General features: G+C 50.4%; 1 protein-coding gene across 1 annotated transcript in view; it reads right to left on the reverse strand.

Moving 5' to 3' along the window:
• Positions 1–775: 775 nt before the first annotated feature.
• KCNK6 (potassium two pore domain channel subfamily K member 6) overlaps positions 776–18,399 on the reverse strand; it is a 231,800-nt gene continuing 214,176 nt past the window's right edge. Inside the window, exon 3 of the mRNA XM_069644524.1 lies at positions 776–2,344. Coding sequence (XP_069500625.1) covers positions 2,100–2,344 — 245 coding nt within the window. The 3' untranslated portion in view covers positions 776–2,099. The remainder of the gene's footprint in view (positions 2,345–18,399) is intronic.

Below are 18,399 nucleotides of genomic sequence, written 5' to 3' on the forward strand. Positions count from 1 at the left end.
ACAGTAAGAACAGTCAACCTTTTACCAATTTCTTCTTAATTCTTGCTTCCATTCGCTCCGTGAGTCTTCCTGGTTTAATGTCAGAGTACCAGAATGTCAGAGGATTACAGAACAAGTATTCACTGGCGATGCTGTAGGGGGTGGTGAAGAGCAGAAGCCTCATCTTCAAGGCTACAGTAGCTCTGTTGATTTGTACCATGGATTGCTTGTAACCAGAAACTTTGCTTGTTTACTGCCAGCGTTGACCTCTTACATCAGGGCTAGTGGAAAAAACGGACCATGCCAAATGCGGACCCACAGATGCCAATGTCTTACAGGTGTCACTTGCCATGTCACTACCAAGTCAAACATCATACCAGGCAATACGTGAGTGACTCAGTCTCACTAAAGATTTTTTTACAGCCGGACAAATCCCTTTTGACGAGACCTTAGCTTATGACTTGGAATTATTACCACTGAGAGGAAGGGGACCTGGGGATGTAGGTTTAGAAAAAAAGTTTTGATAAAAGGAAAACATAAAACTGGGAAAATGTGTGTGCTAAAAACAAGGGAAAGAGTAAGGGGTGATGTGTGCAGTACAAACGCTTCATAACATAATACTCGGGAACGGGACGGCTATGTGGGGTCGGTGTAACAATCATTTATTGAAACAAAATGTTAAAGTCATTAAAATGAGGCATTTTACAGGGAGTTGGGCCAACTGACAGTCCTCATTTTGACAAAGAGTCATGCAATACACCATTTCACAACCACCCTATAAAAAACGAACGGACACTTAAAATAACACATTTATTGAATGTAAAAAGTGGTCCTCCGAGACAGAATATGGTGAACAAGACCAGGACATCTATGAAGAAGAAAGCAGAGTTTCCAACAGCTATAAGAAAAGCATCAGAGAAAGGCCGTGCCACACAACTTTTTGTTGCTTTTGCCACAGTACAAGAAAGACTGGAAGAATTGACAATCAGACAATTGACAGTTGCTCATGGTCTCTTCGAAACAGTGAAGCAATGGGCAATCCCACTATCATCAACACAGTACAGCAATCCTGCGGTCATCAAGACTGGAGTGAGGGACAGCCTGTCCGGCTACCGATGTGTCAGTAGAGAAATGGATAGTCAGTTCTATTGTCGAATTACAAGAGTAATAGAAAGCCTGTTTGGCAATCATAGCGATAGAGAAATGGGCAGTCCATCCCGCTATCGTTGAGACATTAGAGCAGTCGGTCCTGCGCTTGAGGAGGCGGAGGAGCAACAGCCAGTTGCTACGGTCTACTTTCTGCTACATACTTACTATCTACTTTCTGCTGTCGAGCAAGCAGAACAATGGACAGTGCTTCCTATCGTCAAGGCAACGGCGCAGTGGCCGTCTGTCCTGCCATCGTCGGGACAGTGGAGCAATGCACAATTTGTCCTAGTACTGTGGATTTCTTAAGGCCTAATCACATGGCAGGCACTGGTTTCATCTAATACATACAGTAATGACCCAGAGAAAGGAATATTCTTCTACTGTGTTATAATACAATAAATTATGTGCTCAAAAAACGCTTCTTGTGGCTCTGGCTCCGATTCACTGATATCTTCATTTGGGGTGGACATCCCAGGAAAGATCAAATCTCGAAATCAGCGTGACGGTAGCTCTGCTTAGAAGGCAAACATGATCAGGATGAGGAAATCTCTGCAGGCAAATAAACATACCAATACTCGCTTTCCGATAACAGTGACTAATGTCCCATAAAGGATCACTTGGCTTTCAGCAAATTATCGCGTTGGGAGAAAGAACATTGCACTGCATGCGCAGTATTCTAATCTAAATGAAATAAAACCAGCCCCGTTGGCAAAGACAGAGAAAGAATATATGCTGTAGAAGGTATGCTTTGGCAATTCAAATCAAAACTAAAAACACATATGTCTTAGGATACATTAGTCAACTTTTCTCTTTAAGAAAGCTTTTCCATTTTATTATCTCAGCTCACAAGTTTCAAGTCTGGTTTGAGGTTCCAGACGCCATTCATGAAATATCACCTCTTTCCTCCCCCACCCAGATATGAACATCTTCCACCTTGTGGCTGCAAGAATGTTCCCGAGCGTTCACCGGGGTTATCGATTGATGGAGGAGTAACTGGTGTGCGTGGTAGGTTGCAATTGCTGCTTGCTGGTCTCGGTTTCTCGGGGCTCCGAGGTCTGCGGGGAGTGGGATGGGTTTAGAATGCGTTCCTGGTCGTCCGCCTCCAACTCCTGCTCAGACGGGAGCAAGACTAGGTCAGTGAGGCCATGGAGGTCCGCCGCCTTGTGGAAGGTTTGCAAGATCAGCAGCATTGCCATCAGCCCAATCAGGAGGTAGCCTGCAAAATAGGGAAAGAAATTAAAATCTTAGGAGGTGTCATTTCAATCATTTCACAGCCATAGTCATTGTACTTTTAAGGTCATGGTACATTTACAGCACTGCTCTGTTCATTAGTATAGATGGACCTAAAACAACATTGTTGTGTATGGTTTACAAAGGAAGCCATTAGTGCAGAGAGCTTTGTAAATGTTGTATCCTCCTTTGATGACATCACTCCAATGAAAATGTGAAGTCCTATCCCACTGCCGTAACATCACAGTAGGCGACTACAGCATTTTCCGTGCCTCCTAGGTCTCAAATAGTGCTGTGGAAGGATGGATACACTAGAGGGAGACGGGGTAAGGTGGTGGTAGGACCCTGGGTACTGCTGGTCCAAGAAGACGGTGCAGGTGGTGGGAAAGGGACCCAGAGGGAGGAATACACAACCTATTATTGGAGATGAGCACCTATCAACAACAGGGTTCCTTGCACCGCAGGTTTCCATGCGACATCACAGACCTCTCTGGATTTGCTCTTGCGTCGTATTGCATCGTATATTGTTGGGTTTCCGAGTGTCAACCCAACAATATACGATGCAATAAACCCATTGTTGATAGTTGCCCGACTAGACTTCTACATACTTTGAGGAACAATAACCAGCTCTAAATCTGTTCCGTCCCCAAACCCCCAACATTGTGGGGTTCAAAAACATAAATTTAAGGACCACATTGAGCATCCTTGTAAAGGCAATTTTTTTTCTCTTTTTAAGCATAAGTAAGCTATCACAAGTCTATGCAATTATCTTTTACCACTCACAGTGTAGCTATTCATCGCTGGCGCAAAATTATATAAAGATATAAAAACGTAATGTTCAAAACATTTGTTTACAGCAACTTTAATATAAAATGTGAGAAACATACTTCAAATACTGTTGCTTCTCATTATTCCTATTGTTATTACCATTATACCAGCGATCTTTCCAGTACATTCTGTAAAGATCGCTTATCAATTTAAACAATTGCAGCTGTGTAAAGATTCTCTTTGAATTGGTGGAAGCATAGCGAGGGTGTACAGGGGGATTCAGCCCTCAAGTATTACTTTGTACAAAAGTATATCAAATGATATCTTTTATAACTCAATTTTTTAGGTTAAATTCGATTAGAAGAAATCTATAGGATTTATGGGCAGTTCTGTAGAAGAACAAATGAAATACTTTAGAAGCGAGATCAACAGTGTGGTGCCATTTTTCCCAAAAATAAATGTACCATCCGCACTGTGCACCAGCAAGGAACACATACAAAGTTGACAAAGATATATTTCTGCCACATCACTGAAAAAAGAGTTTTGCTCGATGCCATTAGAATGGGAACAATTAATAAATAATATTCTAGTAGAGATTACACCAGACTTAAATCTTGTGCCATGGGATTTAATGCACATGGTCGGTGCTTTAAGTGGGCCAGGGCCTGCTGGGGCCGGGCCTAACGTTAGTAATTGCAGGGCCTTTGTGAACAGTGAAACCCAGGTGCGCTTAACATCTGTGTCCTGTTCTGTCCAGCAACGCTCTGTAGGTTAGCCAAGTCGATTCAACATAGCCCTAAATTTCAAGGGAACAATGTTGGGGGTGGGGGGAGAGAGGGCTGAAGCCCCGTCAGCTCAATGGTGTTTAATCCCTTGGTTACTTATTGGTAATCTTCATTACTCACATCCCTATTCGTCCTCGTCCCAGTACTTGTGTATGAGGCACTTTGACTCATAGACAAGTACTGGGATGAGGTAGAGAAACATGGAGGTAATGCCTGGCTTAGTTACCGGTTATCTTCATTACTCCAAGTCCCTCTCTTTCTCATCCCAGTACTTAACTATGAGGCAAGGAGCCTCATACGTAAGCACTGAGACAAGAAAAAGGTGTGTGGAGGTAATTCTGGGCAGAGAAGCTGATTTTGGGGGTTGAGGCTGGTGGTGGCAGGCAGAGGGGATGTGTGGGGGTGTGTGGTGGGACGGGGATTGTGCATTAAATCACAATGGTCATCCATGTCCAGGCTAAGCAGGCATGATATGTGGTATAGAGAGGCATATTGGCGCAGCCAGTCTAGTCATTTCTTACTTTCGCTTGACTTTTTTAACTGGACATCTCTGATAAAGCAGTCCTGCTAAGTGTAATTACCTGGCTAGACTGGCATTTGGGTGCTGCCATTGTGATAAAATAACCATGGTAAGTGCTATCTCCTAAACTGTCATTTTGGTGCAGCCAGTCTAGGTATGTCTAAATGTGTCCTGGCATGCTTTATCTTATTACGTGTTTAGACTGGTCTACATTGTGCAGCCAGTTGGACATGTTTGCATTGTCGCATGACATTTTTAAATAGCAAAGCATTCTATTAAAGCATTAATGTTCCTGTGCACGGTTGGTGATTTTCATGTATTAGAATTTTGGATTGGTGGTACCCTACAAATCAATTGCAAACGCTCTGGCCTTTTAGCCAATTTTTCCTCAGACAGTGTGCTGTATAATACATTAAAACAGTAGGAATGTACCTCGACTCTACACTCTCCCCGGCACGTCAGGTCAACGCTATCGCAACATCAGCAGCCTACACAACAAGCCGATTACTGCATGCAGACCATTCCTTAACCGTTATCGGGGCTAGATTGGATCACTGCAATTCCCTCTTCACAGGGACCTCGGCATACAAAATACACAAGCTCCAAGTGATACAAAATAATGCCATACGTGCGGCTCTTAACATCCCCAAAAGAGAGCACATAACCAAGGCTAGAAGGAACATCCAGTAGCTGCCAGTCAAGGAAAGAATTATATTTAGAACTGTCCCACAAATGCATATACAACTCTGCCCCACCTTACCTTGTACAAAGATTCCAAAAAGCCCAATCAACCAGACCCTTCAGAAAGGCTTACACCCACAGATTGATCCCACCCAAATATAAAAGGGTAAAGAGTAGAGGTGCCCTCCTGTCTCATAAGAGAAGAACCCTCCTACTGGACCTTCAGAAAGGCTCTGAAAACATGGCTATTCGCTTAGCACCTGGACTTTTAATGGCTACCACCCTAGCCATAAGTACCTGACTTTCTACCACTTTGAGTGTAATTGCTAGTAACAGCACAGTGACGCCCGAGGGTTTTGTGTGCTTTATAAATGTAAATATAAATAAAACATTTATATCTTTCTGCTAGTGCAGTGTGCGGCTTACCTCTACAGCAGCATGGTTGTGCGTATTGCGCAAGCGTGGTAATCTAGGACGGCCCAAGTGTGGCGCGACCTGTGATTTGTTGGCGAGTCGGGGGGGGGGGGCCCCTTCAGCATGGCTCACAGTGCGGCCCCCAAATGTTGCTGGAATGAAGATCATACTGTCCTGGGGGCCACTGTGGTTAAGACTTACTTTACTGCATAAGGTGGGAGCTTTTCCTATCCGACGTCCCCGATGTTTAGGCTGGTGTTCAGCCTGTGAGCGTGGGTGCAGTTGGAAGCCCGTCTCTGCTGTGCGGTGGCAATCCTGTGGAGAGGAGACCGGGACCATGGCGTAGCTTTGTTTCATAGATGCCATGGGCTGCTATTATGATGTTTGCAGACTAAGTCGTAGGAACTTTTGCGCTCGTGTCTTTTGGATTCCCCTACTAAGGGAACTATTCCTACCGTGGAAAACACCACAGTGAAGATGCCCACGTGTAAAATAGCTGCAGTGAAAATACGTGAAACACTGGTGAACGCAATCATTACATGATGCATTTCTGTGGGGTGTGAGCAAGTGCTTTGGGTGCTAAGATTAATTCCCCATCATCATCATCCAATAGTCCAGTAACTTTTTGTATCATATGATTTTTTTGGTCTGCTGTGAGGGTGGATTTGCACAAATGATTTTCATTGGGACAGTTTGATGTACAGCCTATTTTAGGCTTATAGTAGTGTAGGTTTGCTCATTTGTTACAGTGTGTGTTAGGGGAGTTCCACCATATGCTTGTGTCAGGTTTCCTGAATACTTGGGACTGACCTGGCAGACTGAAGTGGAATCTGGGAGTGCGCTCAGTGTGGTAGACATGCTGTGACAGAAAAGGAGGAAACAGTAGGTCGCAATGCATTTTGTTAGTGTGTTGTAAGACTGTGTGAATGTCTGTATAAAGGTGTAGTTGGTATGAAGTGAAAACGTACTTTAACGAGTTTCAGGGGCTGTGAATGTGTGTGGCCAATGGCCATGGCCGAAGGCCGTGACCAGTGGGCTTGAAAGAAACCTATTGATTTAGAATATGCCGTGGGCACGGCAAGGGTCATGCTTACTGGCCAGGTTTCAAGGAAACCTATAGGTGCAACATGTACACGGACCACGGCTGAAGGACAATGCTAGTGGGTCTCAACCAAACCTATTGGTGCAACATGTGCAGCAGCCACGGCCGAAGGCCCCGACAAGTGGGCTTGAAAGAAAGCTAGTGTTTTAAAATATACAGTGGGTATGTCCGAAGGCCATGGCTAGAGGCCCTTGAATTAACTATGATGTTACAAAGCCCTTGAAATTCACTGAAAAACCTTAGTTCAGGGACAGAGATATAGATTTGTTTGTACCGTGTTAGCCAAGGTTTGAATAGAATGTTGAGCCAAAAGAAAACAAGTTGATACCTTAGTTAGGCTAACAAAGTAAATGATTTAGCATATTTGAGCGCTTTGGTGGAATTCATCCACTTCCACAAGCAGAGATGGAACAAGTTACTTACCTGTAACTGTTGTTCTCCAGCATGGGTCTGGCATGGATTCACATGCTCATGAATATTCCCCGTCGTCAGGCTGGGAATCCTCGGTAAAGAAAAAAAACAGTATCAGTTTCGTTTCTGATCTGTCTTTCGTAGTAATAACCAATCACTGGTCTCTGCGTCATACTGACCACAGCCAATGACTGCCCTCTACCTAAGCACCGCCTCTGGCAGCCATCTTCAGATTTGGAAGCACGTGAAGTGGCAGTATGACCAAGTGAAGAGCCGCAGAGGGGTAGGCGGGAGGGTTCGCATGTGAATCCATGCCAGACCCATGCTGGAGAACAACAGTTACAGGTAAGTAACTTGTTCCTTCTCCAGCATGGGGTCTGGCATGGATTCACATGCTCATGAATAAAGAATACATAGCAGTACACACATGCACAACCACGGGAGGTGGCAAAGGCTCAACATTAAGCATTACATCAAACTCAACATTAAGCATCTAACCTCCTCACCAGGCTCACCTCAGGCGAACAGGTTGCGCAGCACTGCTTGGTCGACCCTGGACTCCTCCCTGGAATCCCAATCGACGCAGTAGAATTTTGTGAAGGTGTGCGTCGACCTCCACGTAGCAGCCCTGCATATGTCCAACAGGGGCACACAAGAAAGGAACGCCGTAGTAGCTGCGATCGCTCTGGTGGAATAGGCTCTCGGACGACCAGGCAGCGGTCGGTTTGCCAACCGATGACAGTACATGATACAGCCGGAGAGCCATCTGGAACTGGAAGCCTTCGAGAGAGCCTTCCCCTGATTGACAGGTCCAAAGTTCACAAAGAGTTGTGACGTCATCCGAAAACACTTTGTGCGGTCCACGTAGAACTTCAGCGCTCTAGCCACATCCAGCGAGTGCAAAGTCCTCTCAGCCGGCGACGAAGGCGACGGGAAGAACACAGGCAAAACCAAGGGTTCGTTGAGATGGAAGTCCGGTGGTACCTTGGGCATGAAGGAGGGGTGCGTCCTGAGCACTACCCTCGTGTCGTGAAAAGTCAAGTACGGGGCCTTGCAGGAAAGGGCCTGGATCTCTCCCACCCGTCGTGCAGAGGTGATGGCCACAAGAAACGCCGTTTTCCACGACAGAAACTTCAACGGGGCCGAGTGCAGAGGCTCGAACGGAGGTCCCATGAGCTTGGTCAGCACCACGTTGAGCTCCCACGCCGGGGCCGGCGCCATCACCGGCGGGAACGATCTGAACAGTCCCTTCATGAACTCTTTCACCAGACGATGAGACCACAGGGACGTCCGGCCCGTGGTTCTGGTGTATCGGGAGATCGCAGCAAGATTAATCTTGATGGACGCGTGTGCCAGTCCAGCTTTGGCCAGCGTCAACCGGTACGGCAGTACCTGGGGAGCCGTAATCTGTAGAGGGTTAATCTTCTGTGCGTGGCACCAGACAGAGAACCTCTTCCATTTGTGTCCGTAGCATTTAAGAGTCGAGGACGCCCTGGCCTTTGCAAGAACCTCTCTGCAGTCGGCCGGTATGTCGTATCCTCCAAACTCTAGCGCTGCAGGAGCCAGGCCTGCAAGTTCAGCGATTTCGGGTCGTGGTGGAGGATGGCGCCTCCCTTCCCTGGAGAGTAGATCCGCGTCCACCGGCAGCTTGATTGGCGGGGACGCTGACAAGTCCAGAAGGTCCGGGAACCATATCTGCCTCGGCCACGCAGGTGCGACGAGGATCATCCTGCACCGTGACCTCTTGAGCTGGTTGACGAGCCGGATTAGCAGTGGCAAAGGAGGGAACGCGTAGAGGAACAGGCCCTCCCAGGGGAACGAGAAAGCATCGCCCATGCTCCTTGCCTGGGGAAACCTGCTGGCGAACCTCCGGCACTTGGAGTTTGTCGCCGTCGCGAACAGGTCGATCTGGGGTGTGCCCCACCGTCGGAAGAGGCGATCCACTAGATCCTGCCGTAGTTCCCACCCGTGGCACGAGCGCAGCTCCCTGCTGAGTGAGTCGGCGATGGTGTTTTTTATCGCTGCCAGATGAAACGGCACCAGAAACATCCTTTGGGCGACTGCCCAATGCCACAGGTCCTGCGCCTCCTTGGACAGTGCTGGGGACCTGGTTCCACCCTGTTTCCTGATGTAAAACATGGTGGTGGTGTTGTCGGTGAAGATCCTCACCACCTTGCCCTTGAGGGACGGAAGGAAGGACCTGAGGGCCCAGAACACTGCACGGAGCTCCAGGACGTTGATATGGAGGGACTTCTCCGTCGGGAGCCAGAGGCCTCTTGCGTGCAGATTTTCGGTGTGCGCTCCCCACCCTTCCAGGGAGGCATCCGTGGTCACTGTCTCCTGGTGGTCTGGGGTCTGGAAGTCCATGCCCGCCGTCAGATGCGCGCGGGTGCCCCACCACCGAACCGCTCGGCGGAAACTCTCGTCGAGTGTGATCCTCTCCTCGAAGCCGACCGTCGTTTGGATCCAGCGCGCGTCCAGGAACTCCTGCAACGGGCGCATCCGGAGCCTGCACATGGGAATGAGGTAGATGCAATAAGACATCATTCCGAGGAGGGACTTGATGGACCTCACCTTGGCCGCGTCGGAAACCAACATCCGCTGTACCTTGCCCAGGATGGACCTGGTCCTTTCCTCCGACGGGGAGGCCAGAAGGGACACTGTGTCGAGCTTCGCTCCCAGAAACAGTGCGTTTTGCGCGGGTACCAGGTGGGACTTGGCGTAGTTCACGGAGAATCCCAGGTCTGTGAGAAGTTGGACGGTCCTTGCCGTGTGCTCCACGGCGAGCTCCCTCGTCTTGGCTCGGATGAGCCAGTCGTCCAGGTAGGGGTAGACGTGGATCCCCTCGCGGCGCAGTTGCGCCGCCACTGGTGCAAGGCACTTGGTAAATACCCTGGGTGCCGACCGTAGTCCGAAGGGGAGGGCTTTGAACTGGTAGTGACGCCCTTGGACCACAAACCTGAGGAATTTTCGGTGCCCCTTTAGGATGGGAATGTGGAAGTAGGCATCCTCCAAATCCAACGACGACAGGAAGTCTCCTTCCTCCAGCTGCCCCAGGACGTGCTGGAGGGTGACCATCCGGAACTTCTGCGCCTTGATGAACTTGTTCAGACGTCGCAGGTCTAGGATGGGGCGCCATCCTCCCGTCTTCTTCTTCACTAGGAAGTATCTCGAGTAAACTCCGGAGCCCCGAAGCCTCTTTGGGACGAGTTCGATGACGCCCTTCCTGAGCATCGCCTTTACCTCCAGGAGAAGCTGAGGGACGTGAAGCTCTTTCCTGGCCACGGGGGGGGACGCGCGGGCACCTTCTTTGAAACTCGAGCGCGTGGCCCCGGGCTAAGGCGTCCAGCACCCAACGGTCGGTGGAGATGGACTCCCACATGCTGACGAAGCTCGCCAGCCGGCCTCCCACCGGGGTGCTTCGGTGGGGGCCCGACCCCACGGCCAGTTCAATCCTGTTTCGACGAGGCTTTGCCACCTTGACCTCCTTGGCGACGACGGCGGGGTCCGCCAGACTTGCCTCGTCCTCTGTAGGCCTCCTGAGACGACGAGCGGGCCGCTTGACGGTAGGTGGAGAAACCGCCGCCGGAACCTTTGGAGGCGCCCTTGCCTCCGCTGCTCCGAAAGGGCGTCCGTCGTTGCTGCAGAACCCCAAGGGCCCGGGCCGTCTCAGTGTCCGCTTTAATGGCCTGAAGGGAATCGTCCACTGTTTTCCCAAACAGGTTGTTCCCATCGAACGGCATGTCCAGGACTCTGGTCTGTACGTCTTGACGGAAGTCCGTAGCCTTGAGCCATCCACGCCGCCTAAGGCACACACCGTTGCCCAACTGGCGAAACCCAGTGTCGGCGATGTCCGTCGCAATAGTGATGGTGTGGTCCGGCGCCACCTCGCCTTCCTGTAGGATCTCCAGGGCATCCGCCCTCTTGTCGTCCGGTAGGAAGTCCAGCAGGGGAGCCAGTTTGTACCATAGCTCCCTGTCGTAGCGGGCCACGATAGCCAAGGCGTTGGCCGCTTTAATCGTCGTCGCTGCAGACAAGATGACCCTGCGTCCCATAGCGTCCAATTTCTTTCCCTCGCCGTCCGGTGGGGAAGTCGATGTGGAGGCCGCACCCCCCCGCTTTCTTCCTGGCCGCCGCGGAGACGACGGAGTCCGGGGTAGGCTGTGCCCGGAGGCACAGGGGGGCCGCGTCCGGGACCCGGTACTTCTTCTCGTACCGGTCTCTTCTAGCTGGCGTCGTGGAAGGGTTCTTGAGGAGGGCGAGGCCCTCATCCCAAATGTTGTCCAGTAGAGGCACCGCGAGGACCGTCTTCCTCTTGGCCTCGCGCCGTTGATAAAGGAATCCTTCCTTTTTCTTCTCCTCAGGGCAGAGTTGGAAAAGCTCGGATGCCCTGGCGATCATGGAGTGGAACGATCCAATATCGTCGGGTGGAGAAACCCTGGTGGGAGGTGATGACGGTAGATCCTCGTCGTATACCTAGTCGTCCGTACCCGTCGCTGCCGTGTCAGTCCCCGTATCATCCCCTCGGGTGGACGGGGAGGAGGACTGGACGGGGCGCGACGGCTGAAAAGTAGGTGGAGGGTGAATCCTTCTTTTCTTGGGCGGGGGAGCACCAGAAGGTCCCGGTTCAGGATCCCCCGACGGGAGAGGTTCCTCCGTCGGCAATGGTAGTCTCGTCCTTATCTCTGAACATAAGGACTTTATAGCTAACAAAATGGCCGCCGAGTTGTCTTGCAACACTGGCAGAGGGGAATCCGACGGGCGATCAGGAGCCCCGTCGGCACCCTCGACGATGTCGTCGTCACCTGCGTCGGGATCCATCCCGACGGGCCGGTCTTCTTCCACGCCAAGGCCGTGGCTTAAGACCTCAATCAGCTCTTCCTCTGAGGTTGAGGCCGAATCTACGATGACGCCCTGCTCCACCTTTTTCTTCCCCGCCGGGGGTTTCACGGGGGTCCTATCGATGGGCACAAAAGAGGACTCCCTCCGAGGTGGCAGGGAGACTCTGAGCCCCGAGGTCGCCACCACTGGTGTAGCCTCCACAGGCTGAGCCAGGGCCGCCGCGACAGTATCGATAGAGGGCTTGGCCGGATGGATTAAGGCCTTCACCACCTTAGGTCCGCTCACCGCCTTATCCTTGAGGGGGGGGGGGAACACTGCCTCGCTCCCCCTCCGCTCGGGCCTTCGAGCTCGACCGAGGCCTCTCCAGGAGCTTTGCCGGGTGCTCGCCCTTCCTCTTACCTGACCCAGAGTGTTGGCTCGTGGCTGAAGGTGCCGGGGAGGGTGCGCCCTGCCTGGCGCCCGTAGAGCCCGACCGTTCGGCGCTCCCGGTGCCAGCAGACTCGCGGTGCTTGGCCTTGTGTTGGACCCCCGTCGCCGGGGCGTCCTCAAAGGTCTTAGAAGACCGCTCGGATTTCTTCCTCTTCTTCTCGCCTGACGGGCTCTTCCCTTCCAGCCAGTTGGCGAGACGTTGGTGGCGGTCCTTCATGGTCCGCTCCGACATATAGCCGCAAAACGCACAGTCCTTCTCCACGTGCGTCTTGTCCTCATGTAAGCAGTAGAGACAAAAGGAGTGTTCGTCCTCCTTAAAGACGTTCTGCAGCTGGCATCCAGGGCAGATCCTGAACAGCTTTCCGGGCGTCGAGCTTCCCTTCTCCTGGGCCATGTCCGGGCCTGAGAAACTTCTGGAGTCTTCCAAAAGCGTAGCTCGACGAGATCTTCACCCTTGAGGGGTGCAGACGAATCCGACACGGGTCCCCGTTGATCGGATGGAGAGTCGGTGGAGCTTGAGGCTCTTTTGACCGAAAAAAACCAAGTTTTTTGAGAAAAAATGTGAAAAAAATAGCACTAACGCTCGAGAGCAATAGCACGAGGATCCCAACACATGAACGTGCGGTAACAATCTGAAGATGGCTGCCAAAGGCGGTGCTTAGGTAGAGGGCAGTCATTGGCTGTGGTCAGTATGACGCAGAGACCAGTGATTGGTTATTACTACGAAAGACAGATCAGAAACGAAACTGATACTGTTTTTTTTTCTTTACCGAGGATTCCCAGCCCGACGACGGGGAATATTCATGAGCATGTGAATCCATGCCAGACCCCATGCTGGAGAAGGAATGAAACCTTGGAAAAACTTTATAGGTTACATGGCCAGTCCTGCAAATACCCAATTATCTGTGCCAGTCTGTGTACCCGATTTGTAGGTTTGCTCAGAGGCATTTATTATATGTTGCACTCCCCCACACAATGCAATCTTTAAGGTCTAAAAATGGTACACTGGGTTTAGTGGGGCAAGCGTTATATATAGTTAAGGTGAGTCGCAGTTATATAGGAAATCGAAAAAATGAATTGCTAATGACTTGACTCGTGTGATGGATTTCGCCAACATGTTGCAGGCAATTTTGTATGTCTGGGCCCCCCAGACTGAAAAGTTTGGGAAAGATTCTTCAAAAATAAAATAGGTTATTTACAAAACAAACAAAAAAGGCACTTTAACTAGTCCCCATTTATTTTTCCATGGACAAAAAAGGTCAATTTTTTGCTCGACCACTCATCCAAAACCGCTGGATAGATTTGGACCAGGTTTGAAACTACTTGGACACAAAGCGTTGACTCGCAATAATTGTTTGGTTTGGGGTTATTCCGTCTAGTACTTTTGCATAATTGTACAGAGAAGGGGGTGCCCCGGTCTCAAAAATAAACAGCTTACTTGCCCAGATACATGGAGTATCCGGGTGTTCATAAATGAAACCTCTTTGTGTGTACCAAAGCTGGAGAATCAGGGTTACAAGTAAGTAACTTATTCCTTCCCCAACATTGGATCTTTCATAGATTCACATGCTGCGAATAGATTACAAAGCAGTATTAATAAACAATAGATATGGGCAGAGGCAAGCTCCCAGCACAACTTGCCACTGGGGACTTAATAACCTCACGCAAAGAGGTTCCCCCAGAACCGAATGGCCAACTCGAGATTCCTCTGCCAAATCTCTGCCAACACAGTAGAACTTGCTGAATGTGTGCACCGATCTCCAGGTAGCTGCACGGCAGATGTCAGGCAGCGGGATCCCACAGAGAAAAGCAGTGGTTGCAGCCACCGCTCTGGTGGAGTGAGCCTGAAGCCTGCCTGGGAGGGGCCTGCCCGCCTGTTGAAGGCAGAAAGAAATGCAAGCTGCAATCCACCTCGAAATGGTAGACTTTGACAAAGCAATCTGTGGTCCAGTGGGGACAAAGAACAAACAATTGTCCATGAGACGGAGTGACTTAGTACGGGCAACATAGTACTTCAGTGTGCGTTCCACATCCAGCGTATGTAATGCTTGCTCAGCTGAAGGCGTCGGTGTGCTTAAAAACACTGGTAAACCACTGGTTGATTCAGATGGAAGGACGACGGCACCTTAGGCATAAATGTTGGGTTAGTACGAAGGATAGCCTTCTCCTTGTGAAATGTGAAATAAGGCGGTTTGCAAGGAAATGTCTGGTTTCACCTACCCACCTGGCCGATGTTATGACCACCAAGAAGGTGGTCTTCCAGGAAAGATGCTTGATGGATGCCTTGTACAGAGGCTCAAAGTGCGGGTTAATGAGCTTTGAAAGCAGCACATTCAGTTCACACACTGGAGCTGGGCAACGACGGGTGTAAAAGACCTGGACAGCCCACGCAAGAACTCCTTCACAAGCCGATGGGACCACATGGATGGTATGCCTGCAGAACGGTTGTATCTGGAAATTGCAGCTAAGTGCACCTTGACTGAAGAATCCATCAAGCCATCCAGGGATAACAAATAAGGCAGAATGTCTTGTGACCAGACGGCATGAGGCCACAACTGCTGGCTACTGCACCACACCTGGAAGCGTTTCCACTTGCATTTCTAACACTTTAAAGTGGACAGAGCTCTAGCCCAGGCCAGGACCTCTTGGCAGTCTTTTGGAACGGACAAGGATCCAAACTCTAAGAACACAGGAGCCAGGCCATCAGATTGAATAAGGCTGGGATGTGGTGTAGCACAGCCCCTTAGCTTCTAGACAGTAGAGCGTGGTGCGGATTCAACTTGAAAGGAGCAGTGGACGAGAGGGTGAGGAGGTTGGAGTACCAAAACGGTCTCTGCCACGCAGGGGCCACTAATATCAGTTTGCAGCGATATTATCTGAAAGTGTGGATGACCTGCAGAACCAGCAGGATTGAAGGGAAAGGATAACACAACTTCCCCTCTCACGGAAATGCAAACTTCCCCCCCAAAAGCTCTCCGGTTGGGGGAAGCAGCTGACGAAACTCTTGCACCGGCTGTTGCCGTGGCAAAGAGGTCAGTCTCCGACGTGCCCCAAGTATGGACCAACAGGTGACGTTGATCCATGCATAGCTCCCACTCATGGCATGAGCGCAACTCCCTGCTGAGGGAGTCCGCTAGGGTGTCTGAGTCCCAGTACTAAAGGGCCTGGGCTTCCTTGGACAGTTGCGAGGAACTGCCCCCCCCCCCTAGTTTGCGGATTCAAAACATTGACGTTGTATTGTCGGTGTAGACTCACCACCTTCCAAGCTAATAGGAGGAAAAGGGATTTTAGGGCCCAGAAAATGGCCCACACCTCCAGGAGGTTGATGTGTAGACACTTCTCTGTGGTACAGAGGCCTCTCGTGTGCTGGTCCTGACAGAGGGCTTCCTAAACCCTCCAGTGAGGTATGTGTTGTGACTGTCACCTGGTGCTCCATTGGCCTGAAAGGTGCTCCCTGCACTAGATGCTCCCTTACTGACCACCATCGAAGGCTGAATTCCTGCGTTAGAGTGATGAGATTGGTCCAGGACCCTGAGGGCTAAATCCATCCAGCGCCCAGGAATTCCTGCACTGGCCGCATGCACAGCCTGCATTGAGTGATCAGAAGAATTCACTACAACATCCCTACTAGTGAATTGTACTCACAAACTGGGGTGACCTGGGCACTGCTGAGGCAAAGCACCTTTGCGAGGAGCGCGGTCACCCTCTCGTCCGAGGGTGTTGCCGTGCATGCCTGAGTGTTGAACTTCGCACAACTTTGTGAAATTGATGGAGAATGCGAGCTGTTGCAAACACTGGATGGTGGATTCTGCGCTGTCTTCGGACAGTGGGTAGGAGAGGGCGTCTGCCAACCAATCAGAGTATACATGAATGCCCCTCCGCCACAGGTGAGCCACTAACGGCACGAGGCACTGAGGGGAGCTGAAAAAAGGCTGAAGTGTAAGGTCTTAAATTGGTAGTGTACTCCCGCCACTATGAAGCGCAGGTAGCACCGGTGTGAGCGGCAAATGGGGATGTTAAAATAAGCATCCTCGAGATCGAGGGATGCCAGGGAAGTCTCCTTGTTGCAGCTGGAACAGGACCTGCTGCAGCATCACCAAACGGAATGTTTGTACCTTTAGAAATGTGTTGGGAACCCTTAGATCTAATATGAGCCTTCAACCACACCCCACACCCCACACCCAACTGGTTGCGAAGTGCCCTTTTTTCTTACAAGGAAGTAGCAGGAGTAGACTACAGTGGCCAGTTCATCCTTTGATACCTTCTCCCCCACCCCCTTTTGCTAGCAAGGACTGTACTTCTTGTAGCAGGAGGTGCCACATCTTTTCCTGCTTGTGTGGCAGTGGAATGTCCGGCGGTAGGTTTATAAACTCCAGCGAGTGACCCTGCCGGAGAAGGGATAGCACCCATTTGTTGGATGTGATGGTTCTCCATTCCCTGACGAATCACGATAGCCGTCCTCCCACCGGAGTGCAGAAGCAGGAGTACTGTGCACTTGACTTGTCATTGTTGCTTGCCGGACTGGCCACTGAATTGTGAGGAGCCATGGCGGCACCAAGGCCCTCTGTAGGACTGCAACTTCCTGTACTGCTCCACTGAGGAGTATGATGTCTTGTACGAGGAAGACGACGTGGAATGGCGTTCCCATGAAGTCCTGTTGAAGCACCCTTTTCCAGAGGCAAAGGACTGGTGCTGTTGTTGCAGAGTGCCCAGGGAGCAGATGGTCTTGGTGTCCCTTTTGATGGAGAGTAAAGCTTTGTTGACCTTCTTTCCAGAAATACCCACTGACACGGTAGTGGCATGGTCTGACGCCAATTCACCTTCATGGAAAATGTTAATTGCCTCCTGCTTCTTGTCGTCAGGCAGAAACTCTAGGATGGGGCCCAGTTTGTACCATAACTCGCAATCCTATCTGGCAAGAATGGACATTCCATTAGCAGTCCTTATAGTAGTGGCTACAGTGGTGATCATGATTTTCTTCCCAAAGGCATCCAGGCAGTTTCTCTCCTTGTCCGGGGGAACGGAGCAGGAAGATGATGGATTGGCTGACCTTTTCTTGGCTGCAGCGGAAACAGAATCCAGCATAGGCTGTATACAGAGGTAGACGGGGGCGCTGTCTGGGGCCCTGTATCTTTTTTCAAAACAGTCCTTTTTAGCCAGAGACATGGAGGGATGGGCCATGGTGACAAGACCATCATCCCAAACAACCTCTAAAAGCGCAATGGACATGACCAATCTCCTCTGTTGCTCCCTCCATTGGTATAGGAGACTGTTCTTGCACTGTTCCTCTGGGGTGCGGCCGAACATTTTCACCGCCCTCCCCAGGAGCACATGGAAAGCACCCACTTCATCTGGTGGAAAGTCCCAAATAGCGGCTTCATCTGGTTCTCCATCAGCCAGGATGATGAAATCCTCGAACTCATCAGTGCGTGATGTGTGCATCAACGCTATATCGTCCAGTTGATCTGGGTCTGTGTTGGTCCCCGCCTCAGACAGTTGCCTGGCGTTCAACCCTTTTAGGGGGTCGTGGAACGTCATCCTCCATGGATGGTCCAGGGAGGGTTGTTTACCAGTCATTTGGTCGACATGACCATTTGGTCGACACCAAATGGTCGAATTTCCCCCCCCCCAACCTCCCTTTGTATATATTCATTTTTTTTTAACCAAACAAAACGAAAAAAAATATATAAATACATTTTAAAAAAATTCGACCATTTTTTTTTCAACCATTTGGTTTCGACCAAATGGTCATTCGATCTTTTTTTTTCGACCAAATGAGCGGACACCTCCATGGACATCTGCGGGAGGCCGCTGTGGCAGAACCTGGGTTGGTGCTGTAAGCCTTTGCTGTAATGTAGCCACCAGAGTAGTAAGGGTGGATAAAATGTCCATCAATACATCTATTGGTGCTAGCAGTTGTGGAGCACGCTGCACCAGAGGTAATTCACCCCCTGCGTGGGTTGGGTCTAAGGATGGCAATACTGGCAGATGTATCAGGCTCACCTTACCATGCAGTGACCTAGGCTGCACCCTAGGAGGAGGGGTCTTGCATTGCGGGGAAGAGGGAGGTGACTGACCGGTTCGGCATC

Source organism: Ambystoma mexicanum, chromosome 2p (assembly GCF_040938575.1).
Source record: "Ambystoma mexicanum isolate Mex_15411 chromosome 2p, UKY_AmexF1_1, whole genome shotgun sequence".
NCBI classification, from domain to species: Eukaryota; Metazoa; Chordata; class Amphibia; order Caudata; family Ambystomatidae; genus Ambystoma; species Ambystoma mexicanum.